At 46.0% G+C, this 27560-nt stretch overlaps 1 protein-coding gene across 2 annotated transcripts in view; it reads left to right on the forward strand.

Annotated features, from left to right (window-relative positions):
- Positions 1–27560, forward strand: part of DIS3L2 (DIS3 like 3'-5' exoribonuclease 2) — an 879376-nt gene that overhangs the window by 287309 nt on the left and 564507 nt on the right. For both annotated transcript variants that reach the window (XM_078666543.1, XM_078666544.1), the window contains one exon: positions 14246–14456. In XM_078666543.1, coding sequence (XP_078522669.1) covers positions 14246–14456 — 211 coding nt within the window. The remainder of the gene's footprint in view (positions 1–14245; positions 14457–27560) is intronic.

The raw sequence follows: 27560 nt of genomic DNA on the forward strand, positions 1-27560 counted from the left end.
CAGGCGAGATGTAGGATATGCAAAGTGTGCTGGCAGTAGGTAAGACCGTCCCTGGCTGAATCTCAGACGATAATCTGGGCGAATGACCTCTCCTGACAAGTGGTCAAGTGGCAGTCCTTATACTAAATCTTATCAGAAATTGGAATTTCAGTCACAAGTTTAGCAATGTTTGACATAGATTATGTGCATCAAGGTGTGCACCCCAGACGTTTCATTATGAACATATAAGGAAAATGGACGTCAATTCAGAGGACACTTCATCAGGTCAAGGTTAAATGTGAACACATGCAGACATTTACCTGAAATAGAGTAGACATTTGACCCAGACGAATGTCGTATCAGGTGTTGTATCTGTCATCAATCGAATGGTTTGACGCTTTCACAGTTCTAAGGAAGTGAGGTCTGGCGACATCTGCGTCTCAGGGTAGACACGACGATGATCCTGCACAAATCAAGGAATATGGCGACTTCCATTGTCTAAGATGGGGAAGATGGTGACCGCCATAAACTAAGGAGACAGGGCCTTCATGAAATGTAGTCGGACTGTAGGAGCTTTGTCACTACATAGTGAGTTGCCTTTGCCCACCACCTGCCTGGTGCTTCCCCCCTACTATCTGCCTGACTTTCCCTCGTGCACCTTCTGCACAATGTCACTCCCTGTCTTGCTTTATCCCAGGGACTCTCTCTCAACTAGCACCTGCCAAATGTTACTCCCAGCCTTATGCACTATACGCCTAGTGTTTCTTCCTCATCCACCTTCAGCCTGGTATGGCTTACTCACCCACCATCTACCACCAACAGCTGCACCCCCAGCTCACCCTCTGCACAGTGCATATTCCTCGCTCAGTTTTTTCACAGTGCTGCTCTGGCTCACCTAACTGATAATAAAGAAGGCCTCAGGTATGGGAATCCTTAAAGCCCGCAGGTTTGTTGCTGGATGAGTCACAAGTCAAGCGGTGCTTATCAGATTCCAGAACTGGTGCAATAGTGTCAGTTACAAGTCAGGCTTCTGCCTCTGGAATTGTGGCTTGGCAGTTCAGGCTGGACTGTTCCCATGAGGCACAGGGTCAAGACTGATTTGCATATGGCCAGGTCTAAACTGGGGTGGCATGGTGAGCAACGAACAATGGATTTAACCCAGATCACTTGACTGGGGGTGAATGTTTTGATTTGTTCTGCATTCTGTCTATCAAATGTGTGTCTTTTGCTTTCTGATAGATACATCTGCCGTGTGGATTCCTCACCTTGTGAATATCCCCCTTGCGTCAGCAACATTCGGAATTTTTCTTCGTAGCACGCCGGCGTGGACGACGTCACAGGAGCACTGCATCGCGCGCGACTCCGTCTGACGTCACCGACTCCTTATTAGGCCCACGTCGGCGTGATGATGTCAGTTCCCTTTTTTCCGCGTCGTCAACGCTAACGGTTTCTGGGATCTTCTGCGATACTTTGTATCTTCTACTAGTTGTAGTATTACTATTTCATCTTTGTTTACTCCTTCTTCGTCGAGAATGTCGTCGAGGAAGACGGGATTCAAGCAATGTGGATCTTGCGCTCGTATGATGTCGATCACCGATCCTCATAACGATTGCCTATGGTGTCTTGGATCGGACCACGATGTTAAAAACTGTCGATCCTGCTTCAAGATGAATCCTAAGGCGTTACGTGAATGTGAAGCAAAACTTCTTCTTGCGAAGGTAAAGGGAAGAGAGACTGGGAGATCTTCGAGGTCGACGTCGAGACGCTTGAAGTCGAGACAGAAGTCGCGTTCGAAGTCGAGATCGAGGTCGGCTTCGAGGTCAAGGTCCAGAGCGAGGTCGAGATCCAGAGAGAGGTCGAGGTCTGGATCCAAGTCGGCTTCGGGTCATGCTTCGAGCTCCTCTAAGAGGAAACACAGGAGGAGAAAACACAGTTCCAGACATCATTCTGGGAAAGAGTCTTCGGATTCGAAGAAGAAGTCTCATAAACATCACAAGGACTTCATATCTCCTTCTCCCTTACAGTCTATCGGAGGTTCCCCGGTTCCGGAGCAAGAACCGGATCCGGTGTCACACCATTCTTAGGAGCATGAAGATGAAGAGGAAGTTCCTCGAGCTCCGACTCCGGTAGAAGCCCCTGTAGATCAAGAGGGTCAGAATGTACCGATGTCGGACCATCTTCCTCCAGAACATCCAGTAGGTTCGTATCCTCCCTTTCCTGGTCCAGGACAGGACCCCTCGCATTTCCTTAATGCGATGTTTGGAGTTTATTCGAGAGCAATGTACCCCACTGGTGCGCCGGCTGGTCCCATGGGTCCATTGTCTTTCAACTTAGGCATTCCTCAAAGTTATGCTCCAGCTCCTTTTATGCCGTTTATGCCGGCGCCTTACACACCTTGGCTCGGTACGGCTCCACCGAGGTCTTCGACTCCGCATACGGCTTCGCCGACTCCGGATCGACCTTGTAATTTGGATCGAGGTACCACGCCGATCCGTGAGTCTCGTCCTCCATCTGCCCCGGTTCCTCGTTCGACGTCGGATCCGGCTCCGTCGGAGTCATTACCGGATCCATCGACTTCGGTTTGTGTGGAGTGGTCGAGACGCAGAGCTCAGCGTCTCTTGGAGGAAAAGAGATGTGAAGAGTCTGATGTTGAAGAAGGTGAACTTTTAGATCAAGGTGACTGTTTTGAAGACCTTCATAGTGCTAGTGTTCTGGAACTCTCTCCTGAGTGGGGTTTACCATCTGTTTCTGATGCACCATCTAAGGACGTGGCACCCTACCATGTTGTTATTAGAAAGGCTGCAGATCTACTCAATCTGACCTTACCTACTGTTGAGTATAAACCTAACATCCTCACAGAGGTTTTACACTCTCCTTCTTCTATTATAGAGCCTACACTCCCATTTACTGAGGCTTTGACTGATCCGATAAAGGAGGTCTGGAAGAGACCGTTGACTGCTCCTGCTGTTTCAAGGTCTGTGGCAAGACGCTACAGGGTGGCACCTGGTGACCCTGAGTTTCTCTCTTCACACCCTTCACCAGAGAGTCTTGTGGTACAGGCCGCTTGTTCCAACAGGTCTGCAGGTTCTTTTCCTCAGGTGCCAGCAGACAAGGACTCTAAAAAGTTGGATCAGACTGCAAAGAAGATTTTCTCCTCAGGTAGCATGGCTCTAAAATCTACTAATGGTACTTGCCTGTTGGGGAGATATGTTCATGCGTTGATGGACTCTGTGAAGCAGTTGTCATCTATGCTTCCAGAGGATGACAGAAAAAACTTTAATGAAGTGGTATCTGATACTCAAGCTGCTGCCCGCTTGGTGATTCAGAGTGGGATGGACACAGCAGACTCTGTTGCCAGGATTATGGGCTCTACTGTTGCCACCAGAAGGGCGGCATGGCTGAAATCCTCTGATTTCTCTGCAGATGTACAATCCACGTTGATAGACTTGCCTTTTGATGGGACAGGCCTTTTTGGGAAGAAGGCGGATGTGGCTTTGGAGAGATTCAAAGATAGCCGTGCTACTGCAAGATCTTTGGGTCTCCAGACAAGAGGTTCTACCGCTAAGAAGTTTAGAGGGTTTGGTAGATCCTCCTTTCGTCCCTTCAGACAAGGTCAGCGACAACCGCAGCAGCAGCAGAACCCTCTGTACAAATCTTATAGAGGTAGACAGAAGGGTCGTGGACGTGGTCGTCAGCTCTCCTCTTCCTCTACTTCCTCCAATAATACCCAACCCCCACCTACATCAGCAAAGCAGCCCTAGATCCACCATTCTGGATCATGTGGGTCCGGTAGGGGGTCGGCTTACTCATTTTTTACGAGATTGGGAATCGGTTACATCAGATCTTTGGGTTCTCAATCTCGTAGAAAATGGGTATGCACTTCTTTTTCAGGAGTTCCCTCCCAATTACCCTCCTTGCCAAGGTTATTGTTCGGAGGACCATCTTCTTCTCCTGCAGGAAGAAGTCCTGGCACTATTCAGAAAGGGTGCGATAGAGGTGGTTCCAGAGCAGGAAAGGGGTCAGGGGTGCTACTCCTGGTATTTCCTGATACCCAAGAAGGATGGCAGACTTCGGCCAATCCTGGACCTCAGGATTTTGAACCTCTATCTCAAACAGGAGAAGTTCAAAATGCTCACACTTGCACAGGTTCTTCAAGCGCTGATGGAAGAAGACTGGATGGTGTCGATCGACTTGCAGGATGCGTATTTTCACATCCCAATCCTGAAGTCGCACAGGAAGTATCTCCGTTTTACGGTGGGATCGCAACACTACCAGTTTGCGGTCCTTCCTTTTGGGTTTACTACTGCGCCTCGAGTTTTTACCAAGGTGATGGCAGTGGTGGCTGCGCATCTCAGAAGATCGGGGATTCCTGTCTTCCCCTATCTGGACAACTGGCTGATCAAAGCGGGGTCGCCGGAGAATGTGCTTCATCATCTGCAAGAGACAACTCAGTTGTTACACAGGTTGGGTTTTTCGATAAATATACCCAAGTCTCACCTGGTGCCCTCCCAGCGCAACCTGTTCATAGGTGCGGTACTGGACACTACTGTATGTCGTGCATTCCCTCCACCTCAAAGGATTCACGACATACAGGAAATGATCCCTTTATTTTACAATGGAGCGGTTGTTCCAGTCTTGAAGGTCCTTCGTCTGTTCGGTCTGATGGCTTCTTGCATTCTGTTGGTCAATCATGCACGCTGGCACATGAGGGCACTCCAGTGGTGCCTCCGCAGGCAGTGGTATCAGCACAACGGAGATCTCAGGGAGTCAGTGAGGATCGCCAGAGAAACTGCTGCGGATCTGTCTTGGTGGGGCGTGGAAGGCAATCTGTCTCCAGGAAAGCCTTTCCAACTGCCTCCATTGGTGGCCACGGTGATATCGGATGCATCCACTCTAGGGTGGGGTGCTCATCTGGGGGATCTGGAGGTCAAAGGTCTTTGGTCTCCAGAGGAAAGGTTGCTTCACATCAACCTTCTAGAATTGCGGGCGATACGTTTGGCGCTCAAGGCCTTCCTCCCTTCCCTTCGCGGTCAGTCGGTTCAAGTCCTGACGGACAACACGACCGCGATGTGGTATGTCAACAAACCGGGAGGTGTAGGGTCGCAGTGTCTCTGCAGAGAGGCTCTGCGTCTCTGGTCCTGGGTTCAGGATCATCAGATTTGTCTGATGGCAAATCATCTGGCCGGAGTACTGAACGTTCGTGCAGACAGTCTCAGTCGGCAGTTCTCTGCCGACCACGAGTGGAGGCTTCACCCGGAGGTGGTTCACGACATTTCAGATGTGGGGGACTCCTCGGGTGGACCTATTCGCCACTTGCGAGAATGCTCACTGCCTGTCATTCTGCAGTCTCCAGTTTCCGATGCAAGGAGCCTTGGGGGACGCGTTTCAGTTGAGTTGGAAAATAACTCCTTTACGCGTTTCCTCCCATACCCTTGATTCCTCGGGTTCTGAGGAAGATTCGTCTGGACCTGGCCCAAGTCATATTGGTCGCCCACACTGGCAAAGAAGGGTGTGGTACACAGACCTTCTCCACCTCTCCTCTCACCCGCCGCTCCGTCTCCCTCACAGGGCAGACCTCCTCTCTCAGATGGAGGGGCAGGTTCTACACCCCCACCTCCAGACATTACACCTTCATGCCTGGAGATTGAACGGGCCAACTTGAATTCTTTTTCTCTCCCTCACGATGTGGTGGATGTCATTCTTTCTGCCAGGCGTGACTCCACTAAGTCCATTTATTCGTATAGGTGGTCTAAATTTGTCTCTTGGTGTAGGGAGAGAGATGTTGACCCTTTGAAGGCTCATTTGTCTGACATTTTGCAGTTTGCTCTTTCTTTGGCGCAGCAAGGATTTGCTGTTGCCACGGTCAAGGGGTATCTTTCGGCTTTGACGGCTTTTCTTTGTTTGCCGGATCAGCCTTCTCTTTTTAAGTCTCCGGTGGTTTTAAGATTTTTGAAGGGACTCACCAATAGATTCCCTCCTACTCCTTTTGTTATTCCTCATTGGGATTTGAATCTTGTGTTAACCTATTTGATGGGTTCCCCCTTCGAACCCTTACACAAGTGTCCCATGAGGCTTTTGTCTTTCAAGACTGTCTTCTTAGTAGCAATCACCTCGGCAAGGAGGGTGAGTGAGCTTCAGGCTCTTAGTTCCAAACCCCCATTCCTGACCATTCATGCTGAAAGGCTGGTTCTTAGGACCAGGGCTGCTTTTCTGCCTAAGGTGGTAACTCCTTTCCATCTAGGACAATCCATTACCCTTCCTACCTTCTATCCTCCCCCTCACCCTTCCAAGGAGGAGGAGAGACTTCACCGTTTGGACCCTAAGAGGGTGGTGTCATTTTATCTGGACAGAACTAAAGACTTCCGGATGGATGACCAGCTGTTTGTTGGTTTTGCTGGCTGCAAGAAGGGCAGAGCGGTGCACAAGCGCACACTTTCCAGGTGGATAATCCTGTGCATCAAGATTTGCTACTCCTTGGCGGGTAAGGACCCTCCTGAGGGTATTAGAGCACATTCAACTAGAGCAAAGTCTGCAACTTCTGCTTTGTCTAGAGGTGTTCCTGTTGAGGACGTTTGCAGGGCTGCGACTTGGGCCTCCCTCCACACTTTCGCGAAGCATTACTGCTTGGATTCCGAGGTGAGGAGGGACAGCCACTTCGCGTGCTCTGTTCTCCAAGATTTCCTGGTATAGCAGAATGGTCACCCTCCTCCGGGAGTGGGGACTGCTGTGGGACTCTATTCACAAGGTGAGGAATCCACACGGCAGATGTATCTATCAGAAGAACAAGTTACTTACCTTCGGTAACACTTTTTCTGGTAGATACAATATCTGCCTGTGGATTCCTCACATGCCCACCCGCCTCCCCGTTGTCCACTCTGCTATACCTGGGTTTATTGTTTGTATATATTTTGGGTTTTGATGCCTTTGCTATGCACTGTGTGCTATTTTGGTTTGTATGTACTGTGTACATTGTATATATGCATATTTGCTGTCGTTGGTCCGTCCGGGTGCCTCGAAGGCACGGAAAAAAGGACTGAACTGACGTCATCACGCCGACGTGGGCCTAATAAGGAGTCGGTGACGTCAGACGGAGTCGCGCGCGATGCCGTGCTCCTGTGACGTCGTCCACGCCGGCGTGCTACGAAGAAAAATTCCGAATGTTGCTGACGCAAGGGGGATATTCACAAGGTGAGGAATCCACAGGCAGATATTGTATCTACCAGAAAAAGCCTTACCGAAGGTAAGTAACTTGTTCTTCTCGCCCTAAGTGCGCCGGGTATGCTCAGACGTGGGTCACTGTGCCACTGGAATCAAGCTATCCTGGCTGATGAGGGGTGAAACCCCAAAACCAGTCCTAGGATGCTTGTTTCCGGTCCAGGGAGGACCTGGCTTGGCAGTTCGGCTGGACTGTTCCCATGAGACACAGGATCAAGACTGATTTGCATATGGCCAGGTCTAAACTGGAGTGACATGGTGAGCAAAAGAATGATGGATTTAACCCAGATCACTGGACTGGGGGTGAATGTTTTGATTTGTTCTGCATTCCGTCCATCAAATGTGTGTCTTCGGGAAGACTGCAGCAGAGCCGGTCCCGTGTCATGCACTTATCACCTGAGAGGCAGTGCTAGCTAGCAGTGCTATACCTCAGAAAGGAAGCACCACCATCAGTCTCGCTTTAGTCTTACAAGCTCCACAAGTGGTGGTGGAGGGCTCCCCAGAAGCCAGGCCAGAGCTTCTGAAAGTCCGGTCAGATGTCTCATACAGTGTACACCACTTGGTAGTTTAATTTGCGTTCTCCCACTTTAATAAACTAACCCCATTGTACCAAGGTAGTGCACAAACCTCCCCAAGAAAACTTGCATAGTACTGCTTTACCATGGGTGCAAATCGGAAATGGCCAATCGAAGAAAAAGATTTGTTGGCCAATCAGAAGGCCATTTTAAAAATGAATAAATAAATAAATACTTTTTAAGTATCGCAAGACTCCCACCGTGCTAACCATCCAGATATACCTAAATTTTTCTGAGCATTAGCTTCCTGGATGCCCAAACTGAGCTTTTCTTTAAACACTCATTTCTCTAAAACGGTTAACTGTTTTACCCCAGATCACCAAAAGCACACTACGTTAGGATATGCTGGTTCTCGGAAAACTAGTGCTCGCCAGGCTAACCTAAGAACGAAGATTTTGATGCTTATTGAAGTATCCAAAATGTAAAACCTTAAGTGTGCTAGCTTTTGTCAAGACTGAGACCTGGGATAGTCATTTGAACCTTGGAATATTTTTTAAGACACTAATATAAGGTAATGCCCAGTTGACACTTCTATAGAGTGACCCTTCAACAGTGTTGATGTTGCACTTGACAAAAGATCCCTGCCCATTGGTTCATGTGCTGCTGCAGAACATCAAAGCTGTGGTTTTGTTGGTTCGCTCCCTATTGAGTAAGCAGATTAAGCGTAGCGAGCCGCCCGAAGCAGCCCCGCTTCAACGGGCAGCTGTTGCCGGCGCTCCGGCAGCCCTGCCAAGCGCGTTCCACCTGTTACAAGACCTGGGCTTGTGCACCGCGGGCTCTTGTTGTGGAATCCTCAAAGCTGTTGGCTGTCAGTAAATTGTTGGTGTTCCGGTGATCACCATTGTAAATAGGCCGGGTTATTGATGGACACGATGAAGGATTGATGTCCCCCCACTGGAGGATATATCAGTCCTACCGCTTGCCCAATGGCCTCCTGGAACTTTGTCGTGAGTTATGAAATCCTGAAAAGTGCTCATTTCCAGAACGGCCCTCCTCCTCTCTTATTTTCCAGTCCTTGAAATACTGTTGCCATCTGTTCTTCCTTTTTTGCGCGCCAGTTTTCCAGGCGGAGAGTTGTCTTTAGTAAGCACCTGTTGAGGCGGCCATGATGGGTTGCTGGGCTCCATTCACAATGCCAAGTTGCTGCTGCTGTGCTCTTTGCCCTGGTTTCTCCTCCAATAAAGGGACAGCCATGCCAAATTTTCAGTTTTTTGCTTTATTATTAATATTGAATTCTTGTATAGCGCATAGCTACCTATTGGGTTTCCCAGCGCTTGGACGATGGGCTAGACAATTTATGAAGAAGGCTAGTAATAACCAGGTTTTTAACTCCTGCACGACAACTCTGCATTGTGTTGTGGTTAACTTATACTTTGCTGTTTTAGTACTAGTTTACTTTCTAGTTGGTTAATGTTCGCAAGGAACATTTAGGCTTCCCTGGGGTACTGACGTCAGGTACCTGCAGTGACGTCAATGCAGTGACCTAATTCAGGAACAGCTTATGACGTGGAGGGGCTCGTTACACTGGTGCAGTGTTCCCACACCCAGAATTACTAACACCCTGTGGTAAGGTCATTATCTAGAGGGAGTGGAAGGGGTGATACCACCGTGTTATATGATTTGACCCTCAGAATGGATAATGACTTCGAAAATCGATATTCGTGCACGGATTTTCACAGATTTACCGTCATTTTGAGAACTTTTCTACTGGTAAATTGCACCCGCTTTGCCCTGATGACGCTTGTCATACGGAAATCCTGTCGTTGCAAGATTCGTAATGCGCTAAATCGCGTAATCCGCTGAAGAGGGATTTACACAAAACTCTGAATAATGGCCTGATTGTTTAACCCACACCAGAAATTAATGTATTTCGTGTATCCAAATTGAAATGCTTACAATAGTTTTTTAATTGCCTGAGCTCATAATGCTGACGCCTTTGTGCTTGGAGGGATGGACGACTGTTCCCTGATGGGATTCAAAGGTGGCACCTAAAGATTGCTCTCCAATCTCTGAGGATTGAATTCACACCTCTGACCTGATTTGACACTGTTCCCCACTTCCTCAAAGAAAATCCAGAGTGTACTCTCCATTCCTGTCTGAAACCAAATGTAGTGTTTATGTTTGAATACAGTGATTCACATGAAAATTAGATTAACCCATATTCATGTGTACATAAAACCCGATGAAGCGACAAATCAATTTTTTAGGGGGACTGGGTGTCACTTCGCTGGTTTGCGTGACTTGAAAATAGTTGTTTTGTAGTGTGGCCTGGTGGCACCTTTTTGTGCTGTGTTTGACCAGGGTGGTCCTCCGATGCGTGATCATGGAGAAGATTGAGATCGAATCGCTTAAGCATACACTTATCTTGATCATATAGTTTGCGAGGACTGTAAACAGGAGTGATTTAAATCACGCACCATAGCTTGAAGGCTGCACTAACTCTTTCATGATGTGGTGAGCCCTGCTGGACATCCGGAGGCCATAAATCAAAAGTCTTGGTTAGAAACATGGAAACCAAACTTTGTCCCAAACTTCCTGTGTGTTTCTTAGCAGACTTAGTATCACAATTGAGCGGGATTCTCACTTACAAGATCTAAGTGTTACGCAAAAAAATGATGGACGGAATGCTGATGAAGGCTGAAAGCCCGAAACCGGTCCTAGGATGCTTGTTTCCAGTCCAGGGAGGACCTGGCTTGGCAGTTCGGGCTGGACTGTTCCCATGGGGCACAGGGTCAAGACTGATTTGCATATGGCTGGGTTCAAACTGGAATTGCATGGGGAGCAAAAAACGATGGATTTAGGCCCAGATCTCTGTACGGGGGTGAATGTATGACCTTGTTCTGCATTCTGTCCATCAACTGTTGTTTTTGCAATTGTGATACTAAAGCGCTCATCGCCTATTTTTTTTTCATCACAGCTCTGAGAATACCATTGGTGGTGGAGGGAGGGTGTCGACGTGAAGACCATCTCCATTCCTTCTCTGGTTTGCAGTATTTCTGCATTTAAGATGATTTTGTGCTCTGAACAGGGACCAATGAAGGCGAAGATAGCCACCAAACTCAGTAGGCCAAGCACTCTTGTTTTGTTGTGTATTTTGGATTGGTCAGGTACTCTTGCTGGTAAGTTAGACCCACTGGCTCGATCGGACACTTGTCCAGTCGGTCTAACTTTTATGACTGGAGGCCAGTTAGTAGTCCCTAGCTCCACTCTCGGGATCATGGACAAACAGTAGTTTATTCACAGTACAAAGGATGGGCGGCTTAAATATGTATGCACAGCAAACTAAACCAGGGCTGGGATACGTGCCAAATTAGTTTGTATCGAAAAGACCTTTATTTGCCATAGAGGCTCCGAGAATTGCTTGGAGAAATGGCCTTATGCAAAGTTTGCTATGGTGAACTATATTCTTCTCAAACCTTGAACCCTTAGAACCCAAAGAGGTCTAAGCTTGTGCAGTATGTAGGAAAGCTGACAGACTCCAGCAGATTGGTGGTATTTCTTTTTTTCATGTGATTGCTTTCTGTATGCTTGTTTACAAATGTTGTGTTTGTTTAATGTCTTTGTGCAGCAGTTCTGGGAGATGATGTGACTTGGAGGGCGAGGCACGGAGGGTGGGGAGGCGGGAGTTGAGAGTTGTAATACATTTTATTGATAATAAAAACATAAACCAGTAGGCTTCCATTTAACTTAATCTTCATGATGGATCTAATCCTAGAAATCTCAGAAATCTAATTGGCAATAGAAAGCAATCCGCTTATTGAAGAACCGAGCACGTCAGTGGGATACTCCTGGAGGCGATCACCCAGAAATTGTTTAGAGGTTGAGGGAAAGGACAGTGCTCTGGGACTGCTCTGACTGGAGACTCGGACGAGGACACGATCCATGACTTTCATAGTTAATCGCATTCTATGTCTTAACCAAAGAACCTATACCTCATGCTAGGACCACTGAGACAAAGCTCCTGTGCACTCTGTAAAACTATGACACAAAGTTCCTACAAAGAGTAACACTCACAGCCAGCAAGAAGCCCCAGAGGTCCTCTGTGTGTACCTTCACTGAACAGGATAAACCATCCTCAATATCCAGTTAGTACCAGATGATAATCCTCATGTGGCCACCTACTCAAAGCTTCCCAGGTTCATGGCAACATGCAGCAATCCTGAACACCAGCTAAGTTGCATACAAAGATCAAAGTACTTGAACTGTGTGAAGAAGTTGGTCTCTTCTTCGAGGAAGCGGGCCGGTTCCTTGGACTATGCAGAGGCCTGACATCATTCACGGACTCTGAATCTTCCTCGTCGCTTGAGTCACTCCTGATCCTGGACAAGCTGGAGTTCCTGCTCCATCTGCCGACCCTGGAATGTTGAGACCCTTGAACAGGCCATGCTTGATAGTTTTTCAGCACACCCCACTGCCTTCTGGGCCATTCCCCAAGGGTGAGCTTGCTACCATGGACTATCTGATACCAGCGGGTCAGACCCCGCCACTTCCAGACTTTACATCCTGACTGGTCGGTCCTTGCGGCTGCTTTCAAGGAAGCCCCGCCTTCCAGGGCATGGAACTCCGTGCCCTTGGTTCTGACTGCGGTGCCATTTTCAGCACCACCCTTGTGGTATTTACTGTCCTTGGATGTTATTTCTTTTCATATCCAGTGTATTAGTGGTCCAAATTACTCCAAACTAGCACCACGTCAAAGAGTTCAGGAGGCTTTCCCATGGTTAATAGTCATCTCCTCACTTGCATCAGACTAGAGCGGAAACCTTTTTCAGCTTCTCCACTTTTCCAGACTGTATGGGGTCAAAAGCTGAGCGAGGACACGTTGTATTGCAGGGCACAAATAGCTAGCATAAGGGGTGTAGAATTAGAGCAAACAATTTCTTGCTTTTTTTTTATTTCAAAGGATTTTATTAGAAAAACATTTTTTTTTATACAATACAGATATACAGTACAGATATAGTGAAGGCAATACTGGTGTCATCGTTCGCCGGTGGGGTTACAGACCGCAGTTTGACATCCAACATCAAAGCACTATCGAATAACGTTTTGCTTATTCGGTACAGTAAGTTAAGTTTGTTAAATAACTGTTTAGGAGGATACTGAATATCTCAACACCATATTAAACCTTTTGGCACAAATAAATTAACCAGCATTGCTCAGGCATAATTTTGGTCACTAGAGAGGATAGTCTAAGAAGCTGCAAGTGACATTGCGGCTTGCTGAGTGTTTCTGTTGATGGTTTTAGCAATGCTTCAGGAGCGAAGTGTTGTAAAAGACTTGACACGTATCGGCGCTAGTGCCAGAGCGGTCAGTGTGAGGGGATGGAGGCCTTCTGCAGGTCAGACCTGTGGCGTATTATATTAAATGTTTTTGGGGCTAGTAAGTTTGCACTATACGTTCAAGCAGGGCCGGCTCTAAGGCTGGTGCGATCAGTGCCACCGCACCGGGTGCTGGCTTCCTGGGGGCACCGTATTTGCAATTTTAGTATGTTTTTAAAGCACATGCTACCGCGTTCCTTTCCTCCAGCTGTTACCAGGCAACACAAAAATGTCAAGATAACTCCTGTGATTATGATTTTTCTTGGAGAGAGCTCGGAGTTTTGTATAGTGATGTTTTGACTTATGTGAAGGTTGTACAGAGGGTTAATATGCCTGCTGCAAAGAACGTTTAACATGCAGATTACAGAGTGCATATAATGTAAATAGGTCCGAAGGTTACTGCTCTTAAAAGAGATGTCCTTTTGTTACTTGCAATTTATAAATTAAAGTTCTTATACAGAACAGTGAGCTATTGACTTTCATCATAGAACTGCATATACACTGCAAAGTATACATTAGGGCATAGATTAATGTTGGAAAATGAGTTAATTTGGGTAGAAATCGATTGGTATTATTAAATAGAAACTGCGAACTATGCTGTTTCTTTTTCAGAGCTGAGTTTGTGCTTTTCCACACCAAACACTCCTAAACTATACTACCTACCAGTATGGATGACATGTGACTCCTACACTTCTAATCCTTTGGCTTCTGTAACATTTCCTATACACTGATTTACACACATTTGATTGATTGCCTATGTGTAAAGTGTGTGTGATGCAAAGTGCTCTGACATCCTTTACCGGTGTGAGTGGCGCTATATAACTCATTCAATGCATCTGAGATAGAGTGATTATGGAGACTTGGTCACTGTTCAAGGGTGGTGCTGAGGGAATCCGTGGTGGTCCTGCGTTCAAGAGTGTCTGTAGGTACTTACAGATCTTGGATTACTGAATGATGAAGATCATGTTTGCAGGTGTTGCTCTTCTGTAGGCTCACTGTGGACAGGCCTTGGACCACTACCGCACTCCTTGAAGTTCAGCATTGAAAAATCTTCTATTTCTGGTTGTGCCCTGAACATGAAAGTGAAGCTAATTCTCTGAAGGGACAGTGTGCTGAATTCTAACTTGCTTTAAATTGTGTGTCCTTGTGTTTCTTCTTCAGGTGGTAAAGGCAGATGGCAATGATGGAGAGGCAGCAGCGGCGCGTGACTCCAGCTTCCCGCCGGAGGTGCCCGCCAAGTGCGAAGCTGACAGCCCAGATGTCATCATTGAGGCTCAGTTTGATGACAGCGGAACAGAGGACGGGCAGGGGAACGTAGCGAGCCCGCTGGCTGACCGCGTGGTCAAGCTTTCCATTTGCTCTGGAGACCAGGGTGAGTGGTCCTGTCTGCTGATGTGCATTGCTTCAGTTTGAAACAGCTGTGCCAATGCTGACTTATTGAGGCTTCTACTGCGGCAACTGCCCCGCTTGTCCTGAGAGGCTCTCTTACCTATAGTCGACTGCCCACAAATGTCTGTATTCCTGCCTTGCACACATACTCTACCATAGCACTTATTTCTTACCATTTCTAATTCTGCATTGCATCCTTCAGCCGTCTGTTAGCCTCCAGATGAGCATTGCTGGTACTTGAAACTATTTTTTGTCTTTCATGTTTTTATATTATGACTACACAGTTGATTATTCTAAGCAAAAAAACAAATCTGTTCATTCACTAACCTTTGGGTAATCAAGACTGCTAAATGGAATTCTAAACAATAGCAAAAACAATGTATTCAATAAGAGTTTTTGTGAGATATACAGAGACCAAAAGCAAGCCTAGAAAAGAAGGCTTAAAAAATTGGGAAAAACCAAGGTGCGAGTGACTAGATAAAATAACCAGAACTGCGTTGTGTGCATACAATATTTGTCGTCCTACTCGAGACCGTTGAACCACATGTGCTGATTTATTTTGACATATGAACCATTGGTGTCCCCCAGTTCTTTTTTAGGTTTCAGCTGTAGACCGCTTTACCTATGTAGTGGAAAGATCTGATTCCCAATACGAAACATAGTTGGGGAGGTCTCGGGGTCAACCCCTAGCATGTGATTGGATGGCTTTGTTGTCTATCTCCGCTGTCTACCTATTCTTGTTTGTCCCAAGGAGGAGTATTTCGATCTCAGGTTTCTGATTGGATGAATTGTATCTTTGCCCTCTTACTTATTTAAAACCCAACACTCAATGTGCGTGCTTATGCTTACTTGCTACTGCCCTCCCACCCCACGTGCTCCCCTTTCGTTCTCCTGTCCCACTTCCCAAGTTTGAATGTTACATTTATTTATTTTTACGTGGGTCTGTACACTTAAAAAAAAAACATTGTTTAACATTCTTATATGGCTTCTTGTCATTTCATGTCAGTAAATTTAAAATGAGTGCCTCCGTCACGACTCGTCCATGCAGGGGTCCTAATGTTTGTGGGCTCATGCGCTATCATAACTGGGCCATGATGCATGCATGCATCAGTAGCCATCTTGAAATCAGATTTTTTTTTTTTTTATAAAACACAGATGGGAAATTTACCAGCTATATGTGCATATGTATCTAGATGCATGGGCATGTACGCAATTGGAACAATACACTGGGAAGCCAATAGTTCGGCCTTTTAGTGGTTCTTCTGAGTATGTTTGCCTGTGCTTGTTCAAAAAGGCGAGCACTGCTTAACTTGTTCAAAACTTAAGTTGTTCAAATGTTACTGTTTTATCCATACATATTTCTCACCTTTGCCCAAATGGAAATATTAGGTACCCCCCTTTAGCTCTGAACGCTGTTCTCTACCAATCACGCTTCATGACGTGGCCACCTGTGACGGACTCCATGTTCCAAGCCTTTTCCTTCAAGATCAGAGGTCTTAATCAGACCAGGCAAGCGGCTCTTAGAGAAACACTCCACTTGATGTAAATTGATGATCAAAGTAACAATTACAAAAGTCCTGTTTTCAAATTGTGCTGCAACACAAAAACATCACAGAAAGGCAGATTTTTCTTTTGATTTCAAGCAGGTGTTGTTGAGTGATGCTAGAGCTGGTCAGTAATGCATCCATTCCTCCGTGCCAGGCTTTTCCATTCTCTGAGAGTGAGCGGGGGAATTTAAAGGTGGTAGATCTTGGCGTAGTCCAGGCCTCAGACCAAGAAGGCTGAGACTTGAGCGCTAGAAACCAACCCTGGTCACATATGGTGGCTAAGAGGTCCTAGTCTTTGAATGTTCCTTATAGCCTTCACCCACTACACTGTTTATACGTAAAGTTCACTATGGAGCATCCGCCATCCACAGCAAAGTGACCCCTGGAGATGGTCAGTGTATCAGAAGGGACCTGCATTTGGCAGAGAGCTTGTGAAAAACTCACCCAAAGTCCTTCAGACAAAGGGGTGAGGTCTGTAGGATGGCTCTCCTCACTCACAACCGCCCTTCCCGCCATCCATGTAGCAGCAGCACAGTTTGAGGACAAGTTAGAAAGACATACTCTAAATTAAATATATGATTTACTTCTGTGTGCTGGTGGCGGTTATCATGTTCATGCTAATTTCTAGGGGGAATTTCATGGCTATTTTTCAAAAACTTTTTTCGGAAGCATTATAGCAACCATAAAAGTAAGTGACAATAATATTAAGCAAGTAAAATTCGGAATGACATCACGTAAAATACATATAAAATAAATGCAGGATATTTAATGAATAATATTCAATTGCGTAATATTGGCACTTGCTGTTTACAGAGCTTACTAGCCGGAAAAACTGTGGTAGTATGTGCTATAGGTCACAATTTACTGATATTGACAGAGATTATAGCATCTAATGGGAACGGTTTGCGCTTCTTTTTATCTACACAGATGGATGGTGGTTCTTTTCTTTTAAAGGTGCATTTTACATTTCATTGACAAATGAATAAAAAATGCAGGATCTTTTGCTTTCGGTGAGGCTGCACACACGCTCTCACTCTCCCGTGTCCCCTCACTCGCACGAGTCTGCTGACACACTCATAGCATTATTTACATTACGTCACATTAATCGCATTACAAGGGACCAACTCCTTGGCCAGCTTGCCTGGTCCCCAAAGCCAAATGCCAGTGTTATTAGGTCATGTTGAGAAGCCGAGAGGCACGCTCTCTTGTGTTTTTGTCCCAGTTCAAGAGTTTCACCTACCGAGATCAGCTTTCCTAAACAATCTTTGTACTCGAGACCTGAAATTGCAATCCCTGAACCTGCTCTGGACGTGGCTGGTGATGTCTTCAGGCAGTAAATCCTTTATTTCAATATATCGGTGCGGTTTATGGTTCTCGTCACCTGTAGGGAAGCCTTAGAACTTGGTAAATAAAGGCAAGGTTTCTCCATCTCGCTTCCCAAACTCGCTTTTTGTTATTCGTGGAAAACGCCTGATGGAACCAGAGTGAAGTCTGAGATGTTCAGAACAGAGAGAAAATGTGTATAGCCGACATATTTCATTGTAAACAGAGAAAGAAGGCTGGCTGAAAACTGGCAGGTGGATACCTTTAAAAATCTGCACGCAAATTCTTTCCGAAGTCTATAATCGCAAAGGGAAAGCGCGTGCAGAAATGTTCCATTGATCAAAGAGGCGGGTATGTACAATAAAAGCGGGAACAAGGAAACACCTGATGCCAGGCTGCCATCCGCGTGATCGAACGTGGGGCAGTGAGGGGGTAATGGGCAGAATTGAAATCAAAGCTTATTACCTGACCTTCACAGTTTTATCCTTTCTCCTCTATAAATTTCCCCCAACTCTCTAATGACCTAGGGTAATAATCCCTTAGGTGTTTTGAGCCTATCCCTTTGTCCTTCTTATTTAGAGCAGCCATTATTAAAGAAAAAAATAGGAACTACAAGTCCAACACTCTCCTCAGGACCTGGCCTACCAAACAAGAACCCCCCCAATGCGATTGGTCAAAAGTAATGCCGTAAACTCTAGTTACTCTTGCTACGCTGCATGCACCATTCCTCGTTTCTGATGCTGCGTGTCGCTTGATGCGTGCGATGGAACAGAAACTGAAGAAGGACAATGGATTCACTTTGTTGTCCACAAACTCCAGATCCCTGGAGGACCTCCAGCTCTGGAAGAAAAGATCAGATGATAGAAACCCAGTTTGGTGGTAAACTTGAAACCACTCCATCAAAGTGTAGCCACCTACCTGTGCTTCATAAAAATTGACTGTATCTCTAGAAGCTTAGGAACATCTGCATTTTTAGATATTTGTCATGCTATTTAAAAGCATATTGCTAACTACTGTTTTTTTTAGAAAACTCTATTCCAAAGAGAAACTTCCCACCAGCTCTCCCAGCTAAAGATATTTTCTAAGTCATTGAAGTCCTGAAATACCCCAACTCTTTCCCTTGAAGAATGAGACCCAAAACATTTGGTTCCATCTGTCAAAAGAATGAACTAAGGCACAATATTGTAGACAACTCTGGAGCATATAAAGATCCTAAAAGATCTCCGTAATGGGAACACCGAGGACTGGTCTCGTCTTTGGAACCGATAGGCTTTGCCAATGGTTTTTAGCGATGCTGTAGATCCCACATGCTCAGAGTTGAGAGCAGCTAAGACTTGAAGAATTTATTAGGCACACTTCACCACCAAGACAAGAGAAGCTTTTTCAGGCCTCCAAACAAGGTGCACAGACTCAATTCAGAATAGAATATTATAGCAAAGAGAACAAAGCAGTGAACCAGTATCCCTAGTTCCTTTCCAGGTTCACAATCGCACCCGTGGAAGAAACCTCAGCGTATCCCCACAGGACCTGCACCGTCGCCACACCGGGCAGAGTGGAGAAGATGCAATCCTATGTGAAATCAGCCATAGGGATTCCAACCACACCGCCCTTGAACATGAAGGCAAGATGGCTGAAAACCAAATGAATCGGGTGTGTGCAACCCAGGCCCACCACTGCGGCTCTCCGCACAGAAGGGTGGACTTCAGCGTTCTAACCATCACCACCTTTGGTCCTCTTGAAGGAACATCCTGAAAAGTCCTACATTGGAGGCCCTTTGGTGTCACCACTGCGAGCTCTGCTTCCATGAACACCGAAATGCCGGAGAGCATCCCAAAACAGTCCATGATGTCTCCTCCAGAAGGATAGGAACATGACGTGTTGTGTACACGTGCAAACTCTGGTCTTCTGCGTTGTTCCAGCCGTATCAAGACACCTGCACATCACAATGTATCCGGGCTATTGGTGCTAATTAACGCCCTGCTCAGCCCTCCAGATGGAAGAGACCGTTCACAATAACTAAAGACCTTTGTAATGCATCCGTTACATTAGGATGCGAAATGAATGATGTCATTTATTATAATTTTATAAAGCGCAGAGATACCCGGCAGGGTTTCTCAGCGCTCGGCAACGTATAGTAAAGTATCTTGGCCCGAGGTCCAGGAGGAGAAAAAAGAAACGTACAGAGTGGGTATCAAGTCAAGAGTTTGGCATCCTCAAGCCACCAGGTTATGCTCTAGGACGGAGAGAAATGTCTGTAGAGTATTCGAAATAAGATAATATATACCAACACATTCCATATCATTAATGTATTGGTAGGGATGTGTCTTGCAGCCACATAGCTGAGCACAGACTTCAACCTGCTAGGGTACTTTTGACAGAAATGCATACTCAGGACTGAGGGGGGCTTGGAGTCAGTCATCTGGCTGGTTTCCTGTCTGCATGACATGTAAGTCCAAGCACCAGCACAGCGCTGTGACGCCGCCTTGTCGCGGCCAAACAAGACAGCTCTCACGGAGACCTTTAATCAGGGCCACTGGAATTATGCTGCAGAAGATGGCCAAATTTTGCTGCAGAGTGGAGTAAATTATGCAGCTAGAAAAGGCAAATTATGCAGCATATTTTTTTAAATAGTATTGCTTCATTATTTTGTACTTTTTACACTTGTTAACACTGTCTGGGTATTAGTTGCACCTCATAGCACTAGTTTAATACCCAAGTTTAACAATGAGCTACAGAGAGATGGTAAGCCAACCCCTGCTTGCCTGTTTAGTAACTCTTGAACCGTTTGAGCTACAAACAGAGTATTTTTTGTTAAAATCTGCAGATTGATGGGGGGAGGGATGAAAATGAAGCTGGAAATCCCTGACTTTTCCACTGACTTTTCTCTCTTCTGGGCCTGGACATTCTAGAGGTGCCATTTTGGTTCGTGCACACACTAATCGTCCAGCCAATATGCTAATAAATAAAGCTGTAGACGTGCCGCTGACACGCCGAAGGCAAGCCCAGCGTCCCGGAAGCAGGGGTGGCCTTAGGCATGTGCAAGCTGTGCACCTGCACAGGGCCGCCAAACCCCTGGGGCCACCTCTCCAATATATATCCTTAATATAATAACCCTCTGAGGATGGATACATATTTGCGTGGTGGCCCCTGGCAGGGATTTGGCGGCCTCCGGCTCTGTTACACTTCCCAACACCATGACCCCCCCTCTTCACTGGCCTCCGTGCTCCGCCTCGCCCGGACCCCCTCTTCTGGGGCCCCCTACCTACGCTCCCTGCCCAGGGCCACCATGAGCCTAGAGCCGCCCCTGCCGGAAGTCTCCAACGCCAGCCACTATGCTGGTTCTTTCTCAGTAGGTAGGCTCCCTGCTTCGTACAGTAGCTCAACTTTGCACAGTCTAGCCCCCACAGTAAAATGCTATTATAATAATTGAAGATTATGCTTGCCCTGACTTCACATGGACCCCGAACATTTCAGGAAAAAACAGAGTCTCTTCTACTACTTGTAGGTCTAATGGGCCATCAAAACAGTTTTCGGCAGCTTTACTAAATGTGAGGTCACTCCAGAAACACTACAGGTCTTTGACCTGCTAAATGATGTGAAGCTGGATGCCTTGTTTCTCACTGAAAGCTGGCTCTCTGAGACAGCCAATCCTATGTTGGCCACAGCAAACCCAACAAATTACAGAGTCCTGAGGAAGGACTGCGTAACAGACAGCAGGGGTGGGATAGCATTCGTTTATAAAAGGGAATATGAATGTATATCCTATCCGCTTGAGGGTCCTGAGAATGCAGAAGCAATGGGCTTCTGCCTGTCCCTAACTCCCCAACAGTCTCTGGCGGGGGCCCTCATCTATCGGCCCCCAGGTCATGCCGCCTCGTGCTTGAACTCACTAGGAAGTAGTGCCTTGGCTCTGTGGGCCCTGAGGTAGCCCCATTTTATAGCCCTCGAATACATTAATGTCCATTTGGACTAGCCCTTGGAGTCGGAGGCTTCTGTACTTTTAGACACTCGGAGCGCCTTTTCACTCAAACAGCTTTTTGGCTCTACTCATCAGGCAGGCCTTACACTAGACCAGGTATTTTCGAATGCAGACCTGGAAGTGCTGCAACGAACCCTCCTTGCATGGTCTGACCACCACCTTCTTTCGTTCAACTGGCCACAATCATTTGTTCGGTCATCCCCTAGGAAAAATACCTAGGTCTTTCATCAAGCCTACCATAAAGTACAGCAAAGTGACCTGATGCAAGCCTTGGTAACAAACACCACGGCCTTGTTTGTCTCTCTTGAAGAGGATTCCGCATGCCTGGATGGTTGGATTCAACAGACCATCAACGAGTTAGCCCCTATTCGAGGCATCTTTTATCCAGGACTAAACCGACTGCACCTTGGTTTAATGATGACCTTAGATCATGTAAAAAAAGTGTGTAAACACCTCGAAAGGGTATGGAGACGTAATTTCAAGCTAGAGGATAAAGTGGCTTAGAAGTCATCATTAAAGAACTATCACGCAAACTTGTTTCTAGCTCAAAAGGCCTTCTTCAAAATAAAGAACGAGGAGGCTGGTAATAAAACGAATGAGATTTAAAAAATTGTTAAATCCTTTCTTAGATCTGAGGTCATATCAAAAGACTGTCAACCGTCAGCTAGTGGTGTAAGAGCTGGAATTATTCTTTCATGAAAAGATCGTTACCATTCAGGCTGATCTTCTCAACAATGTACAATCCGACCGACTCTCTTCGATTCCTGGATACTTCTGTCTCTTCCACAGGAAGTCCCACTCTGGCCAGTTTCGACCCGTTCTCCTTGGAGATGTCGCTGACCGCTATTAAGAGCGTGAAGTTCGACTCATCTGATCCATGCCCCATAGACCTGCTGACTAAGGCTTCCCAGATTATTAATCCAATAGTAAATAATATACTAAACACCTCGCTATCATCTGGCGTGGTTCCAGCACACTGGAAAAGGGCAAACATGCTCCCTCTGTTGAAGAAACCCATGCTGAGCAAAAACAGCCAGGAAGCTACAGACCCATATCCCTCCTTCCCGCCTTCTACAAAATATTGGAAAAAGTAGTTAATCGTCAACTGTCTCAATTCCTGGAGGAAAATAAACTATTACATCCCACTCAATCAGGCTTCCAACCACACTTCAGCACAGAAACAGCGCTTCTGGAAGTAGTGTTCATGTTAGAGGCACCCTCGACAAGGGAGACAAGACCATCCTGATCATGTTGGTCTTATCCGCGGCCGTTGACATGGTTCCCCATCTAAAGCTACTCGAACGCCTTCAGGCAATAGCGATCCGAAGCACTGCTCTCAAATGGGTTTCATATTTTTTCGACAGCCGAAACAGAGAAGTCTGGTTGCCTCCTTTTTCATCTCAAGCTCGAACTTTGACTGTGGTTGTACCTCCGGGATCAGCACTGATTCCTACACTGTTCAATGTTTACCTTATACCTTTGCCGACAATGGCAGAGTCGATGGGCGCAAAAGAAATCTCATATGCTGACGATACTCAGCTTCTCTTCTGTGGAAGGGGAGAGGAGCTATACTGGGAGCTCATCACATTCTGTCTCTCTAAGGTATTTCAGTGGTTGGCCCTGTACCAACTGAAATGCAACCCGGATAAGACTGAGATTATGATTTTTGGGGATTCTTCCCCTCCTAACCTCTTGAGATCCTGCTGGCTTAAATGTACCCCGCAGCCGGGCACTAAACAGAGTTCTGTAAGGAATTTAGGTATTACATTTGACAGTACCCTCACCTTTCAACCTCCGATCCAAGCTCTGATCAGTTCCGGTTTCGGCATACCCCGGATGCTGTAAAGATTCCTTCCTCTCCTGTCTTAGTCTGCCAGGAAAAAGGTTATTCAGGCTCTGATCCCCTCAAGACTGGATTACGGTAACGCCCTTTACCTTGGCCTCCCAGAGTACCTTCTGAGCAGACATCGGTGGTGCGGAACTCGGCAGCCAGTTTCCTACTTAAACACCCCCCTAGCTCCCCAGATAACCGCTCATCCAAAGGCCCTTCACTGGCTCCCAGTGAAAGAGGGTACATTTAAGGCCATGATTTCAATGCACAAGTCCTTGCATGATTCAGGAGCCTGCTGCCTCAGAGAGAGGATTCATGACTACATTCCGGCTCGCATTCTGCGTTCTTCTACTCATTTGACAAAAGCCCCTCGGATCCACCGACTTAGAATTGGCAGCAGATCCTTTTCATATTTGGGACCCCTTAATTGGAATAAGTTTCAGAGGGCCTTGCACCTCACCAGTGATCTTCCCGCTTCTAAAAAGAAATTGAAAACGTGGCTTTTCACACAATCTGTTTAGGTTCACAAGCTGGTGACGTATGTCTTTAGCGCCAGGACACTCTTCTGAGTAGCTGTGCGCTGTAAAAAATTGTTATAATATACCTAGGGCTCCCGGTTCTATGGCATTTATATTTTTGTAATTTCATTCTGTATTTATCCATATTTATTTTTTGCAAATTTTACCTGTATTTATCCATATTTATTTTAGGTTTTGAGGAACAATAAAGCTGAAATGTGTATATTTCTGCATTTATTTAACCAGTTAATATGCACTCGTGCCTGGACATCTGACAGGTTTCAATGATATACACCCCTCAGGTGGTAAAATATGTACATTTTAGTATCAATGTTGTGCAAATCCACTGCTGTTTGGGGCTCTTTATTAAAATCCCTATATTGTTTTAATCCCCTTGCCTGTCAATCCGCGCAGCTATTGGCCTGGCAGTCATGATGGACAGCATATTGATTCACACAAAAAAAAACAATTTCTGTTTTTATCCACATTTAAAAATAAATACAGACAGGAAAATAAGTGTTTTTCTGTCTGTATTTATCTGTAAAACTCAGTAAAAATGGAAAACAGGGAGCTTTAAATATAACATAAGATGCTATGCCCTACTAGACAAGGTATTGCTGTTGTTGGGGAGGACCGAACAACCTCAGTCCTCGCAACACGTATTGATCATTCCTTTCACATTGAATTTTTGGCAGAGATTGAGTATAAAATGGACCCTCTACCCCTTCGCTGCTGGTTTATTCCCCCCCCGCTGTGCGGGGGGGGGAGGCTGCGCGCAGCGCCCCCATGCTGGTGACTAGCTGAACTCCCAGGGAGGCTGGAAATAGGTATAGCCGAGCGTTTTCACCAACAGGGAACAGTGTGTCCACAAGGTGAAATCGAACCCCCTGAGAGATCATGAAGTGCTATTAAGCACAATACCAAAATCTGAAATCGGTACAAATGTATGCATTTCTAGTACGAACGCATGCTTTTGGTAATAAGAGTGTTTTTCATTTTATCACCCCCTATCTGGGGACATAGGAGTGGCAAATACAGGGCTGGTCCCTGTATGGTCCTGAAGAAATGCTAGGGGTAGCATGAAACATGTTGACCATTCACCGAACCAATCCTCATTATAGGTTGGTTAACAGTGATATTCACCCCACTTTTAATATACCTGCCTAGGAGCATAATAAATCTGTTGAGACCCACTAAGCACGGTATTTTTAACTCACCTACACCCACTCCACCACTTGTTTGCACTACACATAGTCTTTCACATAAAAGTGCTCCTGCGTAGTTCGTGTGTCATAGCACGCCTCTTTTCGTAGAGAACTGGGAGGGCCCCAATGATGAAGCATGTCACCGTGGGGCAACCCCGATGAGTGAGGGGACACTAGAAAGAAAATTTTCTTTCCAGGAAGGTTTTACTGATCATTGAGGTCGGTTACCATAACATGAGCTAGGTCTCGGGACCCAGTAATCTGGATTCCTACTTGTGCGAAGCGCAGCTGCCCTCATGACGAGCTGAGCTCGTCACGGCCGCACCCTTTTTTTAGAACGTTCAGCACAGCGGGGAAATTAGCCCCGCGTGCGAACGTTCCAACGGCCGTGACGAGCTCAGCTCGTCATGAGTGGAACTCAACTGTACTCCATGATGAGCTGAGCTCGTCACCAGCATAGATGAGGTTCAACTATCACATCTTTGTTGAAGGGAACTAGAGGAAAGCAAACTGAATTGGGCATCCCAAGTTAAATGCATGCTTGCTAAGATCTGTGACAATCTATCGTCAGCGCCAGAACAGTGGAAGTCAGGGCAGAATAATCACCAAGCAGGAGCTACGCGCCATTATAAGTAAAAACGCTAGAGAGGAGGATTTGCTCTACTTGGGGAGTAAACTGTCCATCTAGTTCTTGGTAAAAGGCTGGAGCAATGATGAAGCGTTTCCATATATCCAGTCCCTGCCAAACCCTAAGTTTAGGAATGCAGTATTAAAATGTAGGGTTGGACTTAACCCATGCAACGCAGATACAAAGATACAAGCTGCAATGAGAAATGAACAGGGCTTGTGCCCATGTGGGCTGAAAGTAAAATGAAGCCGCCCACGTATTTTATTGGATTGTTTGTGGTTCCTAGATGAACAAAGGAGTTCTTAAACCCTCTTTTTATTGCTTAATAGATTATTAATAGGGATCAAGCTGTCGGCCTGTTGATAAATATGAGATTTTTAAATGTTGTATGTGCAATAGGAGGATTTTTAATTGCAATACAGGAGTCATTAAAAGAGCTGCCAATATAACTTGAAAGGCCCCGGGGGGGTTGGAATGAGAGAGTTTATCATTTGATGTTTTTAAGGTTCTTGCACGTATGCAGAAATGTGCATTTTACCTATATTTAATCATTTCTATTTAAGTCATGATTTTAGAATATATTTATGGATTTTGTTTTTGTATAATAAATAATATAGACTTAAATGTCTAGATAAATAAGTAGTGCTGTCTGGCATTTATTGCACCTTTTTGTACCACTGATGGATTGTTGCACTGCTCGTATTTGAATTGTATGTTTTTACTGGTTTTTCACTGGCTTCTGGCTTATCTTATTCTTGCACAATTTGTACTGTTCGTATTTTAACAATGGGGTTTTCCCTGTGTTCTTGCCTTTTATGGGTATGCTAGCCTAGTAAAGTATACTGATTGAATGAATGAATGAGTCATTCCTTTCACTGCATCCCAACAGTTAGCCACAATTCACCCTATGAGCGTTTGAAAGAAAAATTAGATGTCAATGGACTCTCCACTACCTCTCCTTACGCTGTGCAACAGCAGAGATGAGGAGAAACAAGCATTGGCAAAACCAACTGGTCTCAGTTCAAGGACCTATTGACTTTGCTAATTGTGACACATACGCGCTTACTAAATGCATCACATTTTTTTATATTAACCAATCCACGGTGTATTGGTAGACTAAAAATGCATTTTTTTTTTAAACAAACTTTTAACTGGAAAGCGAATCGGTTTTGGGGATAAAACAGCAAGGATAAGCACACAGACGAAGCGGAGAAATGAGGTGAGCAGCGGGAACAGAGAAGCACTCTGGTGAGGGAGCACCATTGGTGCCAGTGTGGGGAATAGACACAAAAACAACAGGGTGATAAATAGAAGGCTTGAATTAATGTCAGCCACTGGCAATTGTTCGGGCCCCATTCCAATCCATAGTTTTTTTTGCCCACCATGCCACCACAGTATGGACCCAGCCATATGCAAATCAGTCTTGACTCGACTCGCCGTGGGAACAGTCCAGCCCAAATGATCAAGCCAGGTCCTCCCTCGACTGGAAACAAGCATCCTGAGACTGGTTTCGGGGTATCACTCCTTATCAGCTAGGCTAGCTTGAATCTAGTGGCATGGAGAGCACGGGACCCACGTCTGGGCATACCAGGCACACTTGGGGCAGCAAATGCAAAAACAACAAGGTAATGGATGGAATACCCCGAAACTGGTCCTAGGATGCTTGTTTCTGGCAGTTTGAGCTGGACTGTTCCCATGTGGAGCAAGGTCAAGACTGATTTCCATATGGCTGGGTCCAAACTGGAGTGGCATAGTGAGCAAATAAACGATGGCTTTAGGCCCACATCTCTGTACTGGTGTGAATGTCTGACATTGTTCAGAATTCCATCCATCCATTGTTCTTTTTGCAAGTTTGGAGAATAGAAGCAGATGGGCAAAACAGGAACATGGGATGTAGGGGTGCAGAGAATGATATGGTGCTCAAGAGTGACATGGCGCATGAAGGGAGAAAAGCATTCAAAGGGGACTGCTAGGTACCCCATGCACTCTCAGGGAGTGCTTCATGGAAAAAGAGTTTCTGAAAAGTGAGCACTGTTAAAAGAACAGTGGGAGCCAA

This window comes from Lissotriton helveticus, chromosome 11, assembly GCF_964261635.1.
Source record: "Lissotriton helveticus chromosome 11, aLisHel1.1, whole genome shotgun sequence".
Classification (NCBI taxonomy): Eukaryota; Metazoa; Chordata; class Amphibia; order Caudata; family Salamandridae; genus Lissotriton; species Lissotriton helveticus.